At 38.0% G+C, this 21,473-nt stretch overlaps 1 protein-coding gene across 2 annotated transcripts; it reads left to right on the forward strand.

Annotated features, from left to right (window-relative positions):
- The first annotated feature begins 1,467 nt into the window (after positions 1-1,467).
- Positions 1,468-19,932, forward strand: LOC136218230 (lysine-specific demethylase JMJ31). 2 transcript variants are annotated; one of them, XM_066005006.1, is made up of 15 exons: positions 1,468-1,745; positions 1,832-1,909; positions 2,006-2,089; positions 2,173-2,316; positions 2,413-2,481; positions 2,561-2,687; positions 3,077-3,149; positions 3,262-3,378; positions 15,297-15,416; positions 15,599-15,617; positions 16,179-16,266; positions 16,391-16,722; positions 16,879-16,994; positions 17,077-17,170; positions 18,086-19,430. In XM_066005006.1, the coding sequence occupies exons 1-15, from the start codon at positions 1,665-1,667 to the stop codon at positions 18,098-18,100; spliced, it is 1,557 nt and encodes a 518-aa protein (XP_065861078.1). In that variant the 5' UTR covers positions 1,468-1,664; the 3' UTR covers positions 18,101-19,430. The 2 variants fall into 2 exon arrangements, with proteins under 2 accessions (XP_065861078.1, XP_065861077.1); XM_066005005.1 differs by lacking the exon at positions 18,086-19,430 and adding an exon at positions 19,630-19,932 and having other exon boundaries at positions 1,469-1,745.
- Positions 19,933-21,473: the final 1,541 nt, after the last annotated feature.

Raw genomic sequence — 21,473 nt, forward strand, 5'->3', positions numbered from 1 at the left:
GAGGCGCATTAATGTGACCACACATGATAGCTGGAAGATAAGCCAACCCAGATGACTTTATACGCCATTGGATCTCCTCAGAATCACCATTGTACCATGACAACAGCCTTGTGGAATAAAATGATCGGGTATAGCACCTGAGGACGCCCCTCTCCTGCCCGATCCAGATAGCAGATGCAATATGTCCTAGGAAGCTCGGGATCATAGAACCATCAACTAGACCCTCGGGGACCGGGGCCTTCACGACCCAGTCGTCCTCTACAGCACTCCTAGAGCGTTTGCTGCTACCTAGATGACGACCCTGCTCTAGAAAATCGCCTGTCTCAACCCCTCCTCACTACGCTAGGGGGTACTGGGACAGTATCAGCATTCAGAGGAGGCATAGAGCCATCTACGTCCATCTCTGAATCATCAGCCTCATGCTGACATCCAACACGCACAGCCTATGCAGCGTGTGCCCTCTGGGCGTCCTCCATCAATCTCTGCTCGGTCCGATTCCTCCGAGTGGAGGCAGTAACAGCACGACTGGATGTATGACGGTGTCTAGAACCACCATCAATAATGTCAGCCTGTAAATTAACAAGGAAAGCAATTAACTACATATCCAGTCTCTAATAAGTTCTCCATCTCAAATTTACTTTTTACATGAATAATGACAAATTATCAACATATTATTTCCAAACTTCAATACCACGTTTTCAATTTTTTTTTTACTATTTCGGGTCTGCCTACGTGCATCCCGACACTAATTTTTAAAAAAATAAAAAATAAAAAAACCCTAAATTGGCATGGGTGGGTGATTCACACCACATGTCCTAGGTCAAAACAGTTGCGACGCACCAGTCGGCCCTAGGGCCAAACTAGTGCAGCCCCCGTTTCCCCTAGGGAAGAAACAGCTGCGCCATCCCGTTTCCCCTAAGGAAGAAACGGGTGCGTCGCACCATTCTTCCCTAGGGACGAACGGGTGACGATCCCGTTCTTACCTTAGGGGAAACGGGATCTTCACCCGTTCCACCTAGGTGCCGAACGGGTCCAGCACCCGTTCAGGCAAAATTCATCGAGTTTCGTCTCTAATTCCGAGGCGGAACTCGTGTTTTCAAATAAATTTTCATAAATTAAACTTACCGGAATACCATCATGCCTTTTCCCATCCCGTGTTTTGGTGCCATGCTGTTTTTAGTTCGGGTTTTTGAAAAACCAAAAAATGTTGAGAGGATTTGAGAGGATTCTGATTTTTGGGTGCAAATTATGAGAAGGGCATAAATGTCCAAAAGGAGCGGTGATTAGTAATTAGTGGTGGTATCTAGCGGTCCACATAATTTATCATAATTTAACTTTTTATTTAATCGCCACTTTATCCATAGGTTATCAAAAAAAAAAAAAAGCAAAGAAACAACTTTGTCAAACCAACAATATTTTTTGGGCCCATACAGAAGAAAACCGTGTTGATCCAACAGAATTTCAGGCGGGCCTTCTAATTTGACTATCTTTTGGGCCCGTACAGAAGAAAACTGTGAGCTTGCTTATCGTTCATGGCTGGAGTCTCCCGCCGCTCCTCCCTTGCCGATTCGGGATGACTCTCCGATGCCGGTGTATGAAGTTTGAAACTCGAGTTGTAATTTAGGTTCGAATTTGGTAAATTCAATAGTAGCAGAGAGGAGACTATGCAATTGCAAATAGGAATATTCGAAGAGGTTCCTTCGACTTCAGTTTTCTCTCAGATTGAGTCCAAAAACATCCCTGCTGTAAACTCTGAGCTGAATTCAATTTTTCTTCGTTTGGCTGACAGTGGCTTCATCTCTTATGCAATTTTTCTTTTGTACTTCGATAGGTATTCCAGGGATGCGTCAAGGAATGGAAAGCCTTCACTCATTGGAACCCGGCTAACGGCGGTCTCGACTATCTGCAGGTGCTTGCTCTTCAAATGCTATTACCGTCTCTTGTCATTTTTCTTTTTCAGGTAATTGAACTCGTTTTTCATCTTCGTCTATATCATGCAAATTAGGCACGGGTGGGATCGCTAAACGTTGAAGCCTTGCTATCAAAAACAGCACCTGTCTTTTATGGTGACCTTAGAAGCCATGAGAGGGTAATCCTGTGGGCTCTTGGAGTGCTTTATCCCTTCGACTACATGCATTGTTGCTTATATTTTTTCAGTCCTGTTTGTTTTAGGTTCCACTGCCATTCTCCACTTTCATTCATCTTTGCAAGCAGCGTTTGGCGACTTCCGAAAGGCTCCAGCCTGTTATGTCTGATGAGGAAGACCATGATCCTTTGCTCTCTGGTGTTGCTCCTGAACAAATTTATTTGGCCCAGGTTCAGCTTTGGTGGCTTCTGGAGAACAGATGTTTATTCCGTTCATAGGGTCATATATGTGAGGGTAACTGTTATTACAATTTGGTTGTATATCAGGTGCCAATTATGAATATTGAGGATCAAGAAAGGGTTCAACTGGCAAATCTTTGGGAAGATATTCAAATTGTTAGTACATTTCTTTCTTTACCTTCTCCTCTTTTGGTCTATGACTCTCCATTCCTTATAAATAAATTACTTTCTGCAGCCTGCCTTTTTGGAGACTAAGGAACTTGCTTATGTTAATCTGTGGATGAATAATGCTAATGCCAGATCAAGCACCCACTATGATCCACATCATAACATTCTATGCGTGGTGGCTGGTCAGAAAGAAGGTTTGATTCTGTTCCTTCTGCTCTTGTTGATTGTGCAATGGCCTTCACAACCCTCCATGCTTCATTATTTTTGTACATACTTGGAAACTCTTCACCTTGTGGTTCAGAATGCTTCTACCTTAATACCTATACTTCTATGGTTAATGGTTGAACTTCTTGGGTTAGGAGTTTTGCTTTCTTTCCTGCCTTATACTACTCCGTAGTGGGGATCTGTCCTTTTCATTGAGATGTTTGTGTTTCTCTTTTATATACATTTTATAGGTGTAAAAAATAGGTAAAACAGAACAAGAAAAAGTTTAGTTTGTACTAACAGTAGACCTCTATGTACACATGATTACTAGCCTCTTTCATCTTTTCCCATTTTCTGTAAATAATTTTATTTGTTGCAGTTGTCTTATGGCCCCCTTCTGCAAGTCCATTTCTATACCCAATGCCTGTATATGGGGAAGCCTCAAACCACAGGTCTGCTACTTTCCTATGAAGTCATTCAGCTAATGAGCTGTTTTCTAAAATGCTTCTGCCTGTTGCTTGTTGATTTACAACCTTTTTATCCTTCATTTCTTTTGGTTGACAGTTCTGTTGCTTTAGAAAGCCCAGATCTCTCATTGTATCCTAGAGCAGAAAGCTTCATGGAGTACTCTCAGAAGGTTATACTTCATGCAGGTGATGCACTTTTCATCCCTGAAGGCTGGTAAGGTTTCTAATTATTTTACTTTAAAAGAAATGATGTTGACAATCTTGTTTGCCTTTTTTTCAGATTCATTCCTAGACCTATTTACATGCATGTCAATATATTTTTTATTTATATGTTAGCCATCAAATACTCACATGATCACATTCCTGCCCCTACTGCTCGGATCTGAATCGAATGGCCTAATTACATTTTGCAGAGATAAGTGGTGAGGGGTAGGGGAAGACCTAAGCAAACTTGGAGAAGGGTGATCTTGAGTGATATGAGTTTACTGGGAATTGAGGAAAATATGGTAGTGGATAGGACGGAGTGGAGGGAGCGAATTTGTGTCGCTGACACGACTTGATTTCACGGTTTTATATGATGGTTCATGTTAGCCGATCCCGAATCATTTCGGGACTAAGGCTTTGTTGTTGTTGTTGTAAGCTGCTAACTAGTTGACTGACAAATTTTTATTGCTCTTTTCTGTCAGTTTTGGAATGGTATCTTTTTTGAGTTCCTGTTAACAATAAACTAAACATCTAAAGTGTGTATATTCATGTTTGCCTTTGAATTTTCTTCTTCCACTCGAGAACAGTAATGAAAATCTGAAAGATGATTTACACCTTGGACATCCAAATTTATGTACTTCGTAATGTAAGGGGCAATAAATAAGTTTCATTTCTTAAAACGCCTAGTTAGGGATCAATTTATGTTGTTTTGAGGCTTTATATGTTGGAGGATGAGCATAGTTGTTATAGGCGCACATTACATAAAGCTCAAGCTAGTGAGCCTTAATTCCCCTAGGTGAGGTGCAGTTTAAAAGACTCTCGCGTTGTGCTCCTAGCCTGGGCTTCAGAGACTCTCATCAAGGCGAGCCTTGGTAACATTAGTGTTTTGATTAGGTTTTATTTTTTAACGATTTATCAATCTCAACCACCGATCTAATCTAAGTAAACTTAATTTTAACCATTGATCTAATCTAAGTAAAAGTGTAAAACAAAACAGGAATATGAACAGGAAATCGGAGATGAAAATGATAGTGGAGACTTTGGAGAGGACTATATTAATCTTGAGGAGGATCTTGACGATTGTAACCACACAAGGGTTATTTGAAAGTGTTTTCTTATTAAGGCTAAAGGTATTACAAGTATATATATATATACAAACAACCATTAATACCCAACTACTTACTTCCCCACTACTTACTTAAATGCCAGCTACTAACTATATCTAATTAATATTGTAACACTCCCCCTCAAGCTGGAGCATAGATATTTATCATGCCCAGCTTGTTATAAATATCATTGACTCGAGTTCCTGGTAAAGCCTTGGTGAACACATCTGCTAATTTACTTCCGGTTCTGACATGTGGAGTTGTGATTGTACCATCCTCCAACTTCTCTCGAGTAAAATGACAGTCAACTTCTATATGCTTTGTTCTTTCATTAAACACATAGTTCTTTGCAATATAGATAACTGCTTTATTATCACAGTATAACTTCATTGGTTTTATCTGGTCAAACCCAATTTCGCCAAGTAGACGACGTAACCACACAAGTTCACACGTAGCCTGTGCCATAGCTCGGTATTCAGATTCTGCACTGGATCTAGAAACTACACTTTGCTTCTTACTCTTCCATGAAACTAGATTTCCCCCAACAAATACACAGTACCCAGTAGTAGAGCGTCTGTCTGACAAATCTCCAGCAGAGTCTGCATCGGTGAAGCCTTCTGCGATATGATGTCCATGATTTTGATATAACAAGCCTCGTCCAGGAGCTCCCTTTAGATACCTCAGGATGTGAGTAACAGCATCCCAGTGCGTTGTCCTAGGTGAGGACATGAATTGACTTACCACACTCACAGGAAATGAAATGTCAGGACGAGTAATTGTGAGATAATTCAGTTTGCCCACAATTCTCTTGTATTTCTCAGGTTCTTTGAGTAAGTCACCATCACAAGTCTTTCCCTCAATTAGACCTGCATCTTTCAACATATCTAAACAGTATTTTCTCTGATTTAAACAAATTCCTTTCCTACTGCGAGATAGCTCTATTCCCAAGAAGTATTTCAAAGGAGCAAGATCCTTTGTCTGGAAGCAAGTACCAAGGAACTTCTTCAACTCCTTAATCCGATCAACAACACTTCCTGTAATTATGATATCATCAACATACACAACCAGTAGAATGCATCCAGAGCTAGAACTGAAGTAGAAAACAGAGGGATCATATGCACTTCTGTGTAAGCCGAATTCCATTACTGCGGCACTGAATTTACCAAACCATGCACGAGGAGATTGCTTCAAACCATACAGAGACTTTCTTAATCTGCACACCTTTCCAGACTCCCCCTGAGCAACAAAGCCAGGAGGTTGCTCCATATAAACCTCTTCATTCAGGTCACCGTGCAAGAAAGCATTTTTAACATCCAGTTGATGAAGCTCCCAATTGTAAGTGGCAGCTAAAGAAATGAACAGACGGACAGAAGTGAGTTTAGCAACAGGAGAGAAAGTATCGAAATAATCAAGACCATAAGTCTGAGCATAGCCTTTAGCAACCAGGCGAGCCTTCACTCGAGCAACAGTACCATCAGGATTCATCTTAACAGTCCAAATCCACCGAGCACCAATTTTCTTCCGATCTTTTGGTAAGTCCACAATGTCCCAAGTGTGATTTTGTTCAAGTGCCTTCAGTTCTTCTTTCATTGCCTCTAGCCAATCAGGATGATCCATAGCCTCTGAAATGGATTTTGGAACTACAATGGAATCTAAGGTAGCTACAAAACACTTGGAAGGGGGTGATAAGGCATCATAAGAAACAAAGGAGGAGATAGGGTAAGTGCAAGACCTTGTACCTTTCCGAAGAGCAATAGGGAGATCAAGACTAGGTTCAGATGAAGGTGTAGGATCTGGAGCCGAAACAGATGAGGTATCATTGGTGACTGGTCCTGGAGCAGGTGCCGTAACCGCAGGCTGCACACGCCTAGAATAAACGTGACGAATAGGAGGACGAGGGACAACCTGTTCACTTACAGTATAGATCAAAAAATCATCATCAGATGTATCAGCAGGAAAAGAGGGTGAAGGGGAAGATGGACGGAAGAAAGACGTATTCTCAAAGAACGTGACATCGGCCGACACAAGATAGCGCCCCAAGGATGGAGAGTAACAACGGTACCCTTTTTGACTTCGAGAATATCCCAAAAAGACACACTTGAGAGATTTGGGGTCAAGTTTGGAGACTTGAGGACGAATATCGTGTACAAAACAAGTACACCCAAAAATACGAGGGGCAAGAGAAAATAAAGATTGAGAAGGAAACAGGATAGAGTATGGAATCTGACCCTGAAGAACAGCGGACGGCATACGATTGATGAGGTAACAGGCAGTGGAGACAGCATCTGCCCAAAACACTTTCGGGACTTGCATTTGGAACATGATCGCCCGAGTGACTTCAAGTAAATGGCGATTCTTCCTTTCAGCTACACCATTCTGTTGTGGTGTAACAACACATGACGTTTGATGAATAATACCATGTTGTAGAAGGTATGACTGAAAAGTACTGGATAAGTATTCTTTGGCATTGTCACTTCGCAAAATACAAATATTTTTATTAAATTGAGTTTTAATCTCAGCATGAAAAGCACAAAAAACAGTAAATAAATCTGAACGGCTTTTCAAATGATAAAGCCATGTAACTCGAGAAAAATCATCCACAAAAGTCACAAAATAACGATAACCAAGTTTAGAAACAATAGGACAAGGACCCCACACATCAGTGTGAACTAAATCAAAGACAGACTCAACACGTTTATTTATTCGAGGAGAATATGGGACTCGATGGTGCTTAGCAAACTGACATGCTTCACACTCCAAAATAGAGTTCCTTGGAAGACTCGGACACATTTTCTGCAAGACTGGAAGAGATGGATGACCAAACTGACAATGAAGCTGCAACAGAGAGGAGCTTGTACAGGCAATTGGTCTTGACACCGCTTTAGTGGAGTCAAGAACATACAACCCATTCACCAGTTTCCCTCTACCAATATTCTGTTTCGTCCAAAGATCCTGAAAAAGGCAATAATTTGGGAAGAAAACAACACAACAATTAAGGGCTTTGGTAAGTTGACTAACAGATAACAGATTAAAAGGAAATTGAGAAAGACATAAAACAGAGGATAAAGAGATTTTGGAGGTAGGATGAGCAGTTCCATGACCATTTACAGGAGCGGTGGCTCCATTAGCTAAAGTAACAGATGGCAGATTGGTATTAGAATCAAAAGAAGAAAGAATACCTGTGTTACCAGTCATGTGATCGGTAGCACCAGAATCAATAACCCAACTACGGGATGAGGTGGAGAGACAAGCAGCCCGATTACCTGTATTAGCCAAAGCAGTAGTAGCGGACTGGGAGGCACTATGATCAAGAGACAGTTGCTGAAGTCGAGCATATTCATCAACAGAGATAGTGACAGTAGGAGTAGAAGACGAAGATTGAGGGGACGGTAGGATACCATCACCAGCAGCAATATGAGCAAACTTCCGATTGTTACTTTTCTGCGGCCGACCATGTAGCTTCCAACAGTTCTTCTTAATATGTCCTTCTTTACCGCAATGGTGGCATACCTGAGGACCACTTTGAGAGATACGGTGAGTAGTGGAATTCTGAGGACCACTTTGAACTCTATGTGTCGCATTGCTCACCAGAGCCATTGTCTCTTGAGACATCACATCAGACGTCTTTTCAATATCCTTACACACAGGAAGAAGTCGACCATAGAGGTCAGCAAAGGAGGGAAGTGTCCCACTGGTCAATATCTGGCTGCGTGCTATTTCAAATTCAGGACCAAGACCCTCCAGAAATCCAAGAACAAATACACGATCATCATCCTCTTGCTTCTGCTTAACATCAGTTGTCATAGGAAATCGAGTCCGCTTCTCCTCACAAATCTGCTTACATTCATTATAGTATTGAAAGAAGGTGCGACCCTTTCTCTGAAGACGATAATATGAAGACAACAAGTTATGAATATGAGTCAAGTCTTGTTTACTAGCATACATAGACTCTAAGTATTCCCACATTTCCTTGACAGTATCACAATGAGTCACAATGTCATCAATAGTAGAGTCCAAAGTATTCTGAATCAGATTAAACAGTTTATAGTCTACCATCATCCATTTCTTCCTACTTCCCTGATCATCTCTAGGTGGAGGATTATTACTCAAATGATCCCTCAAATCAACACTATTAATGTACCGAGTAATAGTACGTTTCCACTGAGTGTAATCCTTAACTCCAGTCAATTTTCTGTCCGTAATTCGAGTGGTACCAACAGTAATTTCAGTCATGACTTTCTTTTCCTCACTCATTGTCAATCCAAGCAAATGACAATTACCACCAAAAAATCAAAGAACAGTAAAGGCACTTCTAATAATTTTAACAAGACCAAGATAAAGTAGAGCAAATATAGCAGCCTCAATTGAACAGAAAAAACAGATCAGAAAAATGAGTCAAACCGAACACAAGCCGGAGCAACCACAAAGAAGGAGACTGACCGGAGTTGCCACAACGAGAAACTAACCACACAGACGGGCCGGAGATACAGAGGCGAGGCTGGGAGAAGAAAAACGGCGGCGAACGGAGCAGCCACGCGCCCTCACGCGCTAGCGAGTGGGCGGCGCGTCGGAAACAGAGGCGGCGCGTGAGCCCTACGCGCGGCCTTTCTGGTTGCCGGAGTTGTGCGACCCGACAGATCGGCGGCAGAGGAATCCAATGGAGGGGGCAGTGAGATGAACGGAGGTGTTTGAAAAAACGACTTCCAACCCGGACAGACGTTTACCGTTCAAACTTGGAGAAACAACTTCCTAAGCCAAAATGCTTGGCTCTGATACCATGTAACCACATAAGGGTTATTTGAAAGTGTTTTCTTATTAAGGCTAAAGGTATTACAAGTATATATATATATACAAACAACCATTAATACCCAACTACTTACTTCCCAACTACTTACTTAAATGCCAGCTACTAACTATATCTAATTAATATTGTAACAACGATGATTATCTTTTTGAGTTCTTTTTGATTGATAGTGAATGCTTATTAGTTTATTAGCATTAATTAGATACTTAGGTGAAGTATATATCTCTATGAACTTAACTTGGTGTTTTTGACATTTAATATATTATGTTTTTATTTGGTTATGAGTGTGTTCTTTGGTTCATCATGACTTATGCTTTAACTAGTAATAGAGTTAGTGATGTTAGTATCAAATATTGATATATAGATCTTGTATATTTTTTTTGCTCCTCATGTTCATCAGGTGCGTGCCTTACGCCTGGGCTCCAGGACCCCTTAGCGTCTTAGTGCGCCTTGCACCTTTAACAACCCTGTTCAATATGTAGAATAAGGTTGCGACAAGAAATTAGGTGTTGGGTACATATTCACGAGCCAATAACTAGACTCCAAGCAACAATAGCTCAAAAAGTTGAAATAATGCTATGTTGAAAAGGTAATTGCATATATAAGTGGCGCTATAAAGGAAACGTTATTGTAGATGCAAATTGGAATCATGTCAAGTGAACTGCATAAGCTCCAAGTCTCTTTATAAAAACACACAGTAGGAGAGCATGTTAACAAATAAAAGAGGAAACTCATCGTTTAGAGAAAGTTCTAATTCGATTCTTGATGGCTCAAGGAAAGAAATGTACTCTTTTTTGGACCACAAAGAAAGGGGACAAGCTCATTGAAGGGGTGCATATCACTTAACGCACCAAGCATGGAAAGGAAGGACTTGTGTTTCCACCATGAGGAGCTATAGTTCCCAACATATGTGAACTCGAGAAATTGTGCACCCTAATGTTGGGAGATGACAAACATATAATAGAAACAGGCATTATTATGACGAAGTTGTTAGTAGAAGATGCTATCACCGATGAGGGAGAACACAAGGTGCTCGAGTTGAATCAATTGGAAGAAGAACGAGGCCAGGGGCTCAAAACAATAAAAATCAATGGTGAGTCGATGGGATTCCAATACTCATTTAGGAGGAGCACTCATAGTTTCATAATCCAAGTTCCTATCAATTTTGATATTAGATAGCACATTAAGGATTGGGCATCGAATTAGGAGATGGCTACGAAGGATTGGATTCAAGTGAATGCTCTGAGGTGACGTTGACAATGGTTTCCTTTTCATGTAAGTTGGAAGCTCTGATCTTGACTTAGGTAATTTAGATAATATTTCTTGCATAGCTTGGTTGAGAGCCTTAGAATAATGCTCACAATTGGAATAGGAGATAGTTGTGGTTCTCAAGTAATGGTCAACAGGTAAGGGTTGAATTACAAGGAATTTCAAGATTGCAAATAAAAACCGTTATAGCACATGGTATAGCTAACAATGGAGTGATGAGACCAAGCAACACTTTAGTAACAACAACAATGTTTTTGATTGGCAAACCAATTGTTTCCTCGCTTTATTTATGTTCTCATGCTCATTTTTTGGGCTAGTAACGTGGGTCTACATGTTTGCACTTCTATCAAAAATCGGCGAAGGTTGATGATCATCACTTTCATTCAATGTTATCTATGTTCCGAATTATGGAAGAGAATTAGAATACAAATGTCTAGCTTTCCATAGATTTTGAGTTTGGCTACCATAATAGGAGGGAGGATGAACAAATCCTTCAAGACGATTTTGATTTAGAGGCTTCAAATTATTTGTTGACATTCATAGCTAAAGGAGAACTAGGGAACACGAGACCTTTCTTAGCTAGGGTTTATTATGCTTTGAGATTGGTGAGAAGATATAATACATATATATGTATATGTGTGTGTGTGTGGTAAAGAGGGGATAGATATATGCAGGACCTTTTGGTTAAGAGTTGACACAAATGACATGCTAGTCTCTCATGAAAGCAAAGATGACAAAGTTAAAGAACAAAATAGTATTATCAAACATCAAGTCTGGAGAATGGCATGAATGTACGAATTTAGCACATTTTTCAAGTGAATACTAACTCTTGCAATCTTTTAGGACAAAATGATGCATAAGCATAAAGTTTTGTACCTAGAATAACTGTTAGCGAGAAATTTAACCTTATCATCTTGAATATGATTATCCAAGACTTTTTTTATCCTTTAATTCTCTCCTCTCTTGTCTTCACATTCAAGTCTATGTTGTTTTTAAATGTAGAGTTAACCTGGGATCGTAGTTTCTCATCCTCGTAGTTTTTAAAGGCGAAAGGCGAGAAGGGCAAACATATTATGTTTAAAAAATGAAGTCTTCCAGCATGTCAAATTTTCTAGGTGAGTAATAACTTAAGCTAGAGAAGTAATAAGTCATTTATCTAACAAAAAAAAAAAAAGATTAATGTTACTGGTTGGTCGTGATTCATTCGACTTCCATAATTGAAAACATGCAAACTGTTACTGGTTGGTCGTGATTCATTCGACTTTTTCAGAAATTCTAATTCCAGTGGTTTTCACATATCCTGCTTTCTCTAGCTTTACAATGTGTTTTGAGGTTGTTACAAATCCTCTTCATGTCGATTCAATTTATATATTTGCAGAACAAGTTATATGAAAATGATTTATACAAAAAAAAAAAAACCAAGGACAAACAAAAATATCAAGTCTTTCTATGCTTTAGCAGTATGAACTTGTGCCACTGATCTTCTATTGGTATCAGTTTCATCACTAGTTGTTGCAAGGGGTCGTTTCTGTTCCTGACTGTTCTTTTACTAGTCGCCACTGGACTTAGGAGGCGTTTGGTTTAAACTTCGGAATCGGAATAGGAATAAGGCGGAATCAGAATCAGAATGACTATTCATTTATTCTGTTTGGTTCAATCTAGAATCAGAATCTAATTCCCTTTGAACCTGTTTGGTTCTCTAATCATCGGAATCAGAATATAATATTTATTAAAAATAATTTATTAAATAATAATAATAATAATAATTATTATTATTATTATAACTTCAATCCATTTTTTTTTAAATTGAATAAATCCAATATCAAATTTCATATATCACATATATTTAGAAGGATTTAAAATGAAATTTTGATTAACTAAATAATTAAAGAATTACTTATGGGACTATATTATATTATATTATATTTATTAGTATGAAATGAAGGCCTTTATGGCTTTATATATACATAAAGAAAAGCTATAGAGGCATATTTAAGGTATATTTGAGCAATCCATGTCTGACGCCTCTAATTATTCAAGTTACCAGTATACTTAATTGGGAAATCTGTAGCATATACCAACTGATGTGAGAAAAAAAAAGAATTAATAGATTGAAAAAGAAGAAGATAGATTGTGGGTTTAGTGATGTGATGATTAGTTACGTGATAAATCAATAAGAAAGGTGTTACGGTTGTCTTATTTTAGGTTATATTATTTAGGGTTTTTTATTTATTTAAGAGTCTTTAAAATTTAGGAGTCTTTTATTATTTAATGTTTATTATTTTATGCTTATTATTTATGTCAGTTTGCGTCTATTTGCTGGTAGTATTTATTAGGCTTTTATCTTTTTAATTTTGGTAGAATCCTAGTTGTAGTAGAATCCTAATTGTGGTAGGATCCTTTTGGCTAAGGATACTTTAGGTGTTTAGGAATCATTAGGAATCATTGTACCTCTTTATAAAAGGGGATTTTCTATCGATTAATAGGGGGAGAATTTTAAATCAGAAATTGATACAGGGAGTTTTAGCGATCTCTCACAAATCGCTATTGAGTTTTCAAAATAGGTTCTACGAAGAACAGGAGCAACAAGGGAATTCGAAGGAATTTTCCGGTGAACAGACCTGTGACGAGATCCTATTCGCGACAAATTGGTATCAGAGCCTATCGTCATGGGTGATTTTGAGCAATGGACGGCCAAGGTTCAGGATCTGGATCGCCGGCTAACCGAATCTGAAAAAAAATTTAGCCACGAGTTGCGAGAGTTAAAAGAAGGCATGAAAGGAATCCAACGTATGTTGGAGTTACACCTTTTGGGAAAGGGAAAGGAGCCTGAAGGTGGAGCTGCAACTGGGAGCAAAGGATCAGAGACAACAGGTCACCGAAATTCAAACACCGTTCCAAAATATACCCGACTTCAGTTTCCCTCTTACAATGGAAAGGAGGATCCTTTAGGGTGGTTGTACCGCTGTGAGCAATTTTTCAGCAATCAAAATACAGACGGAAGAGAGAAGGTAGGGTTAGCTGCCTTTCACATGACGGGAGAAGCACAATTATGGTACTACCGACTCGAACAAGAGGAGTCCGGACTCACTTGGGATCAGTTCAAGTCCTATTGTTTACTGCGTTTTGGGCCACCATTGAGCAGTAATCCATTAGGTGAATTAACTAACCTCCGACAAACGGGAACCGTGGAAGAGTACCAAGAACAGTTTCAGACCCTTCTGGCAAGGGCTGTGTCGGTGAGGGCTGAGCAACAAGTAGACTTCTTTACTGCTGGATTATCTGAAACCTTAAGGATGGATGTGGAGATGCAAAATCCTCCAAATCTTGTTACTGCCATGAATTTTGCCAGGGCTTTTGAGAGAAAGTTGTTAATCAGTCAAGGATTAAGCATGGGGCAGACCACTTCTTCATGGGTAGTCTCAAAGGGGCTCAAGTCATCACCCTCGATTCAAACCACAGTCATCGATCAAAAGACTTGTGCCAGTAACACCTCAACAACATCAAACACGAGTAACAACACTCCGCCTCCAATCAAAAGGCTGTCCCAAATTGAAATGGCAGACCGCAGGGCTCGAGGGCTATGTTTTAATTGTGATGAACTTTACTCACCAAGACATAAGTGTAAGAAACTCTTCTGCCTTTTGATGGACGAAATGGAGGATGAAGGAGGATGACAAATATGATTTCCTTCCTAAATTCGAGCTTGCGGACAAGCTCTGGTCGAAGAGGGATGACATGTTACGGTTGTCTTATTTTAGGTTATATTATTTAGGGTTTTTTATTTATTTAAGAGTCTTTAAAATTTAGGAGTCTTTTATTATTTAATGTTTATTATTTTATGCTTATTATTTAGGTCAGTTTGCGTCTATTTGCTGGTAGTATTTATTAGGCTTTTATCTTTTTAAGTTTGGTAGAATCCTAGTTGTAGTAGAATCCTAATTGTGGTAGGATCCTTTTGGCTAAGGATACTTTAGGTGTTTAGGAATCATTAGGAATCATTGTACCTCTTTATAAAAGGGGATTTTCTATCGATTAATAGGGGGAGAATTTTAAATCAGAAATTGATACAGGGAGTTTTAGCGATCTCTCACAAATCGCTATTGAGTTTTCAAAATAGGTTCTACGAAGAACAGGAACAACAAGGGAATTCGAAGGAATTTTCCGGTGAACAGACCTGTGACGAGATCCTATTCGCGGGCACATAACAAAAGGGAATCAAAGTTGATTGATGAGGTATGAGGGAGGAATCACTGATTCCCATATTTAGGGGAAAGTGAATCCCATTCTCATTTAAATATTAAATAGCCAAACATTAACAAAGGGAAAAAACGATTCCTATTCCCATTCCATACCTTCATTGCCTTCAACCAAACACCCCCTTAGTAAATAGCCAACTGATTCCTCATGTATAAATTCTTAAATCATCTCTTTCTTGGACTTGATTTACCTTCTAGCATATGACTGTTGGGTTATTGTTGTGTTGATGTGGAGTTTGATCCAGGTCAGTTTTAGATGCCTACACAGAGTTAGTTATGACAGCAACCTTTTTGAATCTGAAATTTGGAAAGTTTAACAATAGTTCCAAGTTTAAATATGTACACATTTCTTGTATTGTGATTGAGAATGATAAAAAAGAATAGTCCAAGGCATCCTTTGTAAAGCTATGTAAATCCTGTGTATGTGAATCTTCATATTTTTCTTTCTTATGATCTTTTCATTCTAATGTATTGTCTTTAATTGCTACAGGTTCCATCAAGTAGATAGTGAAGATTTGACAATTGCTGTTAACATTTGGTGGCGTTCTAATATAACGTGTAGCATGTTAGAACACATGGATGCATATTATCTGCGCAGAATATTGAGGAGGTTGTTTTGCTTAGTATCTGTTGAGATATTTCAGGTTTTTAGTCACTGGTTTTCCTTGTCCACAACCCTCATCCCCCTTTTCGCAGAACTGTTTCTATTAAGGTTTATCTTTACCAGTTCTGCAAGCTAACTTGATTCTTTGATTTTGCCTCCTTGTTCAATTGCTTCCTCCTGAAATCAAGATTGACTGATAAAGAAATGGTATGTCCATCACCTCAATATGTTATATATTGGTACTTATTCTGGGTTTGGATTAATTATCACTTCTGCCCTCCCATTTCTCTACTGTTGTTTTTTAGACATTGCAAACATTTTTCAGTTTTTAGTTTCTGCATATTGTTTTTGTATGAATATCTATGCACTTCCCTATGGAAAATTGTATTTTGAGTTGCATAATGTACTTCTGTAAGCAAGGTGAGTGAAAAGTTTTTACTTAATAGTCTGGCTGTATATGACCTAACAGTTTTTAAATATGCACTTAAAAGTTTGATCTGAGTTAATATTTCAGATACATGTGGTAATTTCATGTCTTAGGTTAGGTGATTATAAACTTAATTTGTTGGTACCTGTTGAGTGTAGGTTGGTGAAACTTTAACCCTTTTGTTTTATTTGGTAGCTGCTGGGACTTGAATATACTACTTTGTATTTTCCCTCGTCTCTTGCTTTCATAGAGACTTTCATAGAGACATTCCTAGTTCAAAAAGTCCATAGAGAAGGTCATAATTCAAAATTGTTACACAAATATATCTGATATTAGGACAGGACCACATCGTCCCGATCCCAAAGACTTCTTCTCAACTGGAGAAACAGAATATGCATTCACGCCATCTGCTTAGTAGTGGAGGGGAAGGTCAGCAAATGTTATATGAATAAGTCCTGTTTTCCTTGTGTAGCTTTTAGTTTCGTGCAGAGAATTGCCTACTTTTCGTACCCCAGAAGATTTCAGTTGGCTCATCTTCATTGTTTATTACCAGATCAAGGTCAATGTGGTGGTTCGGTCCTGGCAAGTGAGAAGAAGGATTTACGTGGGAAAGACCAACAACCGAGAATTGATCTGCATGTGCTGGAACCATGTGCTCTCCAGGCTCTTCACAAACTTGTTTCTTTGGTTCATGACCGCATTAACATGACTGATCATAGTCAATCTGAACAGTCAACTTCAGCAAATGCTTTTGCAGTTGGTCTGAAGGATCAGCACGATAAGACTGTAAGAAATGAGTTATTTTTCATGGAGGATGATCCTGTTGCTGAAGTTCTTTGGACACTTGAGCCGCATACTCTTCAAAACGTCCTTCTTGCAATAGCAGTGAGTTTTGATTGTTACATGTATACTTTAAGTAGCTGTGTGGAATTTCTATACAAAATTCATGAGAAATTTACATAATATAAAAGGCTTTGTATGCGTTATTCATGTCATTGGATCTCTTTTGAATATTTTTCTTTTTAATTACTCTTTTTCCAGCATAATTTCCCAAGGACTTTGGAGGCTCTGATACTGCACTTGCTTTCACCGGTGGGAGCTGAAATACTCACAAAGAAATTTGAGGAGATGGATAAACTTAACACTGAAGAAGATCGGTATTTGTTGACTAACTGAACTATCTTATTATTGTAAATGAAGGAAAGCTATGTGATTGCTCAATCATTGATATTTTTTCAGGAACCAATTCTACCAGGTTTTCTATGGTGTATTTGATGACCAATTGGCAGCAATGGATGCAATATTGAATATGAAAGAATTATTTGCTCTGCAGGTACTGCTGGATCTTGTTCATTTCGAGTCCCTTGAATGTTGGTAGCATAGTTGTTAAAGGCACCAGGCGCACTAAGGCGCTAAGGGGTCCTGGAGCCTTGGCTCAAGGTGCAACAAAAGGACTTATTGATTAGTTAAAGCCTTGGCTCAAGGTGCGCCCACGAGGCGCAGAAAAAAAAATACTCTTTTACTAGTTAAAGTATAAACCAAAAAACACACTTATAACCACACAAACAAAACAAAACCATATAAAAACATAAAACTAAATCATAAATGTCAAAAACACCAAGTTAAGTTCATACGTCATAGAGACATTAACATATTTTTTTTTTTTTAAAAAATTTTGCGCAATGCGCTTACATTAAAGAAGAAAGAAAAATCCCCACCAGACCCGGATGTGATTCGAACCCATGACCTCCCAAGGCATAGGTAAGCTCTCAACCACTGGGCTAAGAGCTTCACCACAGAGACATTAACATATACTTAACTTCTTAAACTAAGTACCTAACTAATGCTACTAATAACCATCCATTGTCACTTGATGTTCTTCTCTGTGTCTGTCTCAGTTTCTGTTTTAGTGGAGTGGAGGAGACTCTTCTTTATGGGACTGCTCTTAATTCTTCTCTAGTCTTTCTATATTTAGTTATGTGTCTTGATATTCTTATTTAAATTAGATTAGTGGTTGAGATTAGTCAAACATTTGTTTTACACAAAACAGTAAAAAAACCCTAGTGAAAACACTGAGGCGCGCTTGATTCAGCCTCTGACGCCCAGGCCAGGCGCACAAGCCGAGAGCCTTTTAAACAGGGCCTCGCTTTCTGCAATCAAGGCTCACTACCTTGAGCCTTGAGTGAGGTGCGCCTCTAACAACTATGGTTGGTAGCATATCTTCTTACCAAATGCTTTCTATCTTCAGATATTTTTGCCTTGAAGATGTTGCCTAGAAATTTATTTTGCATCAGACTCCCATTTATTTTCTGTTGAAGAATTTTATATGAACCAGGGGTCTATATGCTATGTAAGACTTTAGAAAACTTCTTTGATCAATATAGGATTATTTAGTGAGCTCTCTTGTAAAAAGACTCATGAGACATAATGCTTCCTAGATATAGTGATTTGGAAATTAATGAACTTTATCCGTTTTGATATATTGTTTTATTCTCATTCCTTGGAGTATCTTGTTTTTCCTCTTTGAAGTATGCTTTTCACTTCAAACATATTATCCTTGCCTTGAGAAGTAAACCTTGTATGTTCTTTGTTTTCTTCCAACAGTTCATATATACAATGGTGCTTTCGTGGACTGAGCATGTGACCGCCAATAATTATTGGAACTCATACGTAATAACAATAAGAAAAAAAAGCAACCTTGCAAGATATATTAAATATTTCAGCAATATGTTGGTCTTTTATGCATTCACATGCATTTTTTTAAGACTAAAAGTTCAGGTAGTCTTACTATATTTCTTTTGACGTCTGAATACCTCATAAGTTTCGCTCAGAGCTACAAATTTCTCAAGTTATTGCTGTCAGTTAGATCCTCCATTGATATCATATATTGAAGTACATTCTAATATTGAGTTGTTTTTCATGGTTTGCTTAGCCTGGATAAATTTTTTTGGCAAGGACCAATAAAAGTGGACTAAACGAACACGAGAACCATTTCTCATGGCCATTAATTAGAATAGGTGAAAAAGAAGTTCATTATTTGAGTTTTAGTGGACATATGATATTGGATTCTTCTTGGTAAAAGTTTCAATGGGCTTGTGCTATATCATGTTAACCAAGGTCATAACATTTATGTTGCCTTTCCAATTTTAACCCGTCCTCAAACTGAGTTTTTCTGACTGATTCTAAGCTCAAATTTGCATCCTACTCTCATCATGGTTTTCTGGCCATTTCAGCTTTAACGATTTCAACGTTTTTCTCAAAATGAGCAGTCTTTATAAAGTTATTCATGCCCCTTGTTCTTTTTGTCTTTTGCATTTTCTATATCTATCTTCATAGCACCTTCATCTGAGTGAACTTTATGTGCATTAATTGATATGCATCTGCATCTTTATCTTCTATTGATGTAGGTGGACATTAAGAATCTTCCAAGCATGCCCATTTAACTACTTTTTAGACATTTATGAAGCTAGCTAAAATGAAACTAACAATTATTAAAGTTGATAGGATTATGCTTTTTCAGATTTTCAGAGTTGTTTTTATTAGCTCACCTGTGGATTGGATTTTTTTGCTTAATATTAATTATTGTTTTATTATGATTATGTTGTTTTTTCTTTATCAATTGGCTTGCTTATCCTCGTATGGTTCCCTTTGTTTATTAAATCAATAAATCCCTTTCGAGAAACAGAAATAAGAAAGAAAAGAAATTTATTAAAGGATGGAAGAATCAACCTTCAATGCATCAGTCTTAAGTAAATGTCAACGTGGGTTTGAAATTGGATTTTTCTGTTGCAGGCATTCAAGAATGTTTTGGATAAATATGTAGGAGTTAAAATTTGATGTGCGAAAATCACCAGCAGACGAGACATGTAGAGAAGCAATTCCATAGAAGCATTGACCCAGCTGGGGATAACAAAAGAGTCATTCAGTAATATTCCAAAGAAGCTTTCTGTCCTAGTCGGTACTTGTGAGTTGTCCACAATTTTGTAGGAATATACATCATTGCTAACTTTGAATTGTGATGTATTTCTTAGCTGTCAACTTGCATACAATACAAGTTTTCTTGACTTCAATGATGCTCAACAATTCTTTATAATATCACAGTCTAAACTACGAATGTCACGATTGTGTTCCCTTATATAGGATCCAAAATGGTGTATCCAGCCAGATTGCATAAGCAAGGGTATCATATGCTAGGGATGGGTTCTTGTATTATGCTGTCACCCAGATTTAAATCTGGTATAATTGGTTGGTTAATATACTTGGTTAGGATTTGCAGAGTCAAGTCAACAAAGAATAAGAGTGCCTGTAGACAGCAGTGTCCTTGAAAAATTACAGTATGACAATCATTGACCATGAGGGAAACTGCTATGTCTTTCCACTAGTGAAAACTGAAAATCATTTGTCTTGAAAACTTTGAGAGATGTGTATTTTGACTGAGTGTATATATATTTGTTTTATTCTTAATATAATTGAATGGTGATACTGATGATACTCAAGAGGTCTGTGGAAAAGAGAGCGGTGCATGGGGATTTGCAGAAGAGGGGAAACCAGAGAAGAGAAAAGAAAAGAAAAGAAAAGAAGGTATAATAATAATTATTAATATTAGGAGTAGAAGGAAGCAAAGAGGGAAAAAGAAGGGAAGGTTTGTTAGGATGAGATTCCCTGGTGGAAGATGACATGTGCAAGTGAACATTGCTTTTTAAGAGAGGCAGTGAAAATGGTAAGGAAGAGAGATACTTTTAGTTTGTCTGGTTGTGCAGCAGAGTGAGATAAAAAAAGATGCAATCTTTTTTACTAGGCAAATGGTATGTATTGTACCTTAACCCTGAAACTTACACATTTACTTTCTAAAAGCTTGGATATACTCAAAACCTACATACTGAACCCCCCACCCCCACCTTCTTTCATTAATCCCTAGGTCTCTTCTCTCTTTACTCTTGAATATACCAACTTCTTGTACTTAGGATTTCCATTCCTTTTGTGTATTAGTTAGTAACTGTTCAACTCATGAATTTAAAAATTGAACCACCTAGTAAATAAACTTTAGGATTAAAATTGCACTGTTTTATGGTTAAATTTGTTCCTTATTCCAAAACATTAACAACCTTGTGCAATTTTCTCATAATTAGGTTTTGGTAGATGGGGTGATTGTGTGCAAATTCTGTTACATTGTGGTAGTTTAGTAGCATAAGTGAATAATCAACATTTTCAAGAATAAAAAAAGAAAAAGGAAAAAGAGAGGAAGACAAATGGGTGGGACATGATTTGATTCATTTTAAATGGAGGTGAAAAAATAAGCAAAGGGTGTATAGTATAGATGTATGATTGATATGGGGGCAGACACAGAAATTGATAAAGGAGTCATCAAGTAATCAAAAAAAGAAAGAAATTTTGTAAACAGAGCATCTTTTCAATTTACCGTTGACATTATTTTCTTCCTTTCTTTCATTTTCTCTTCTTCTTTTGTTTGTTTTTTGCTCCATTAGGTTGTTTAGTACCACTACTTTGCATCGGACCACCATCACACTTTGCACAAATAAACATAACAGTATCAACTTAGTTTCCTTTTCTACTCACGCTCATCACTATACTAGTTTTAGTTCCTCTATTGTCTTCAGAAAAAAATTAAAAAAAAA

Source organism: Euphorbia lathyris, chromosome 2 (genome assembly GCF_963576675.1).
Source record: "Euphorbia lathyris chromosome 2, ddEupLath1.1, whole genome shotgun sequence".
Lineage (NCBI taxonomy): Eukaryota > Viridiplantae > Streptophyta > Magnoliopsida > Malpighiales > Euphorbiaceae > Euphorbia > Euphorbia lathyris.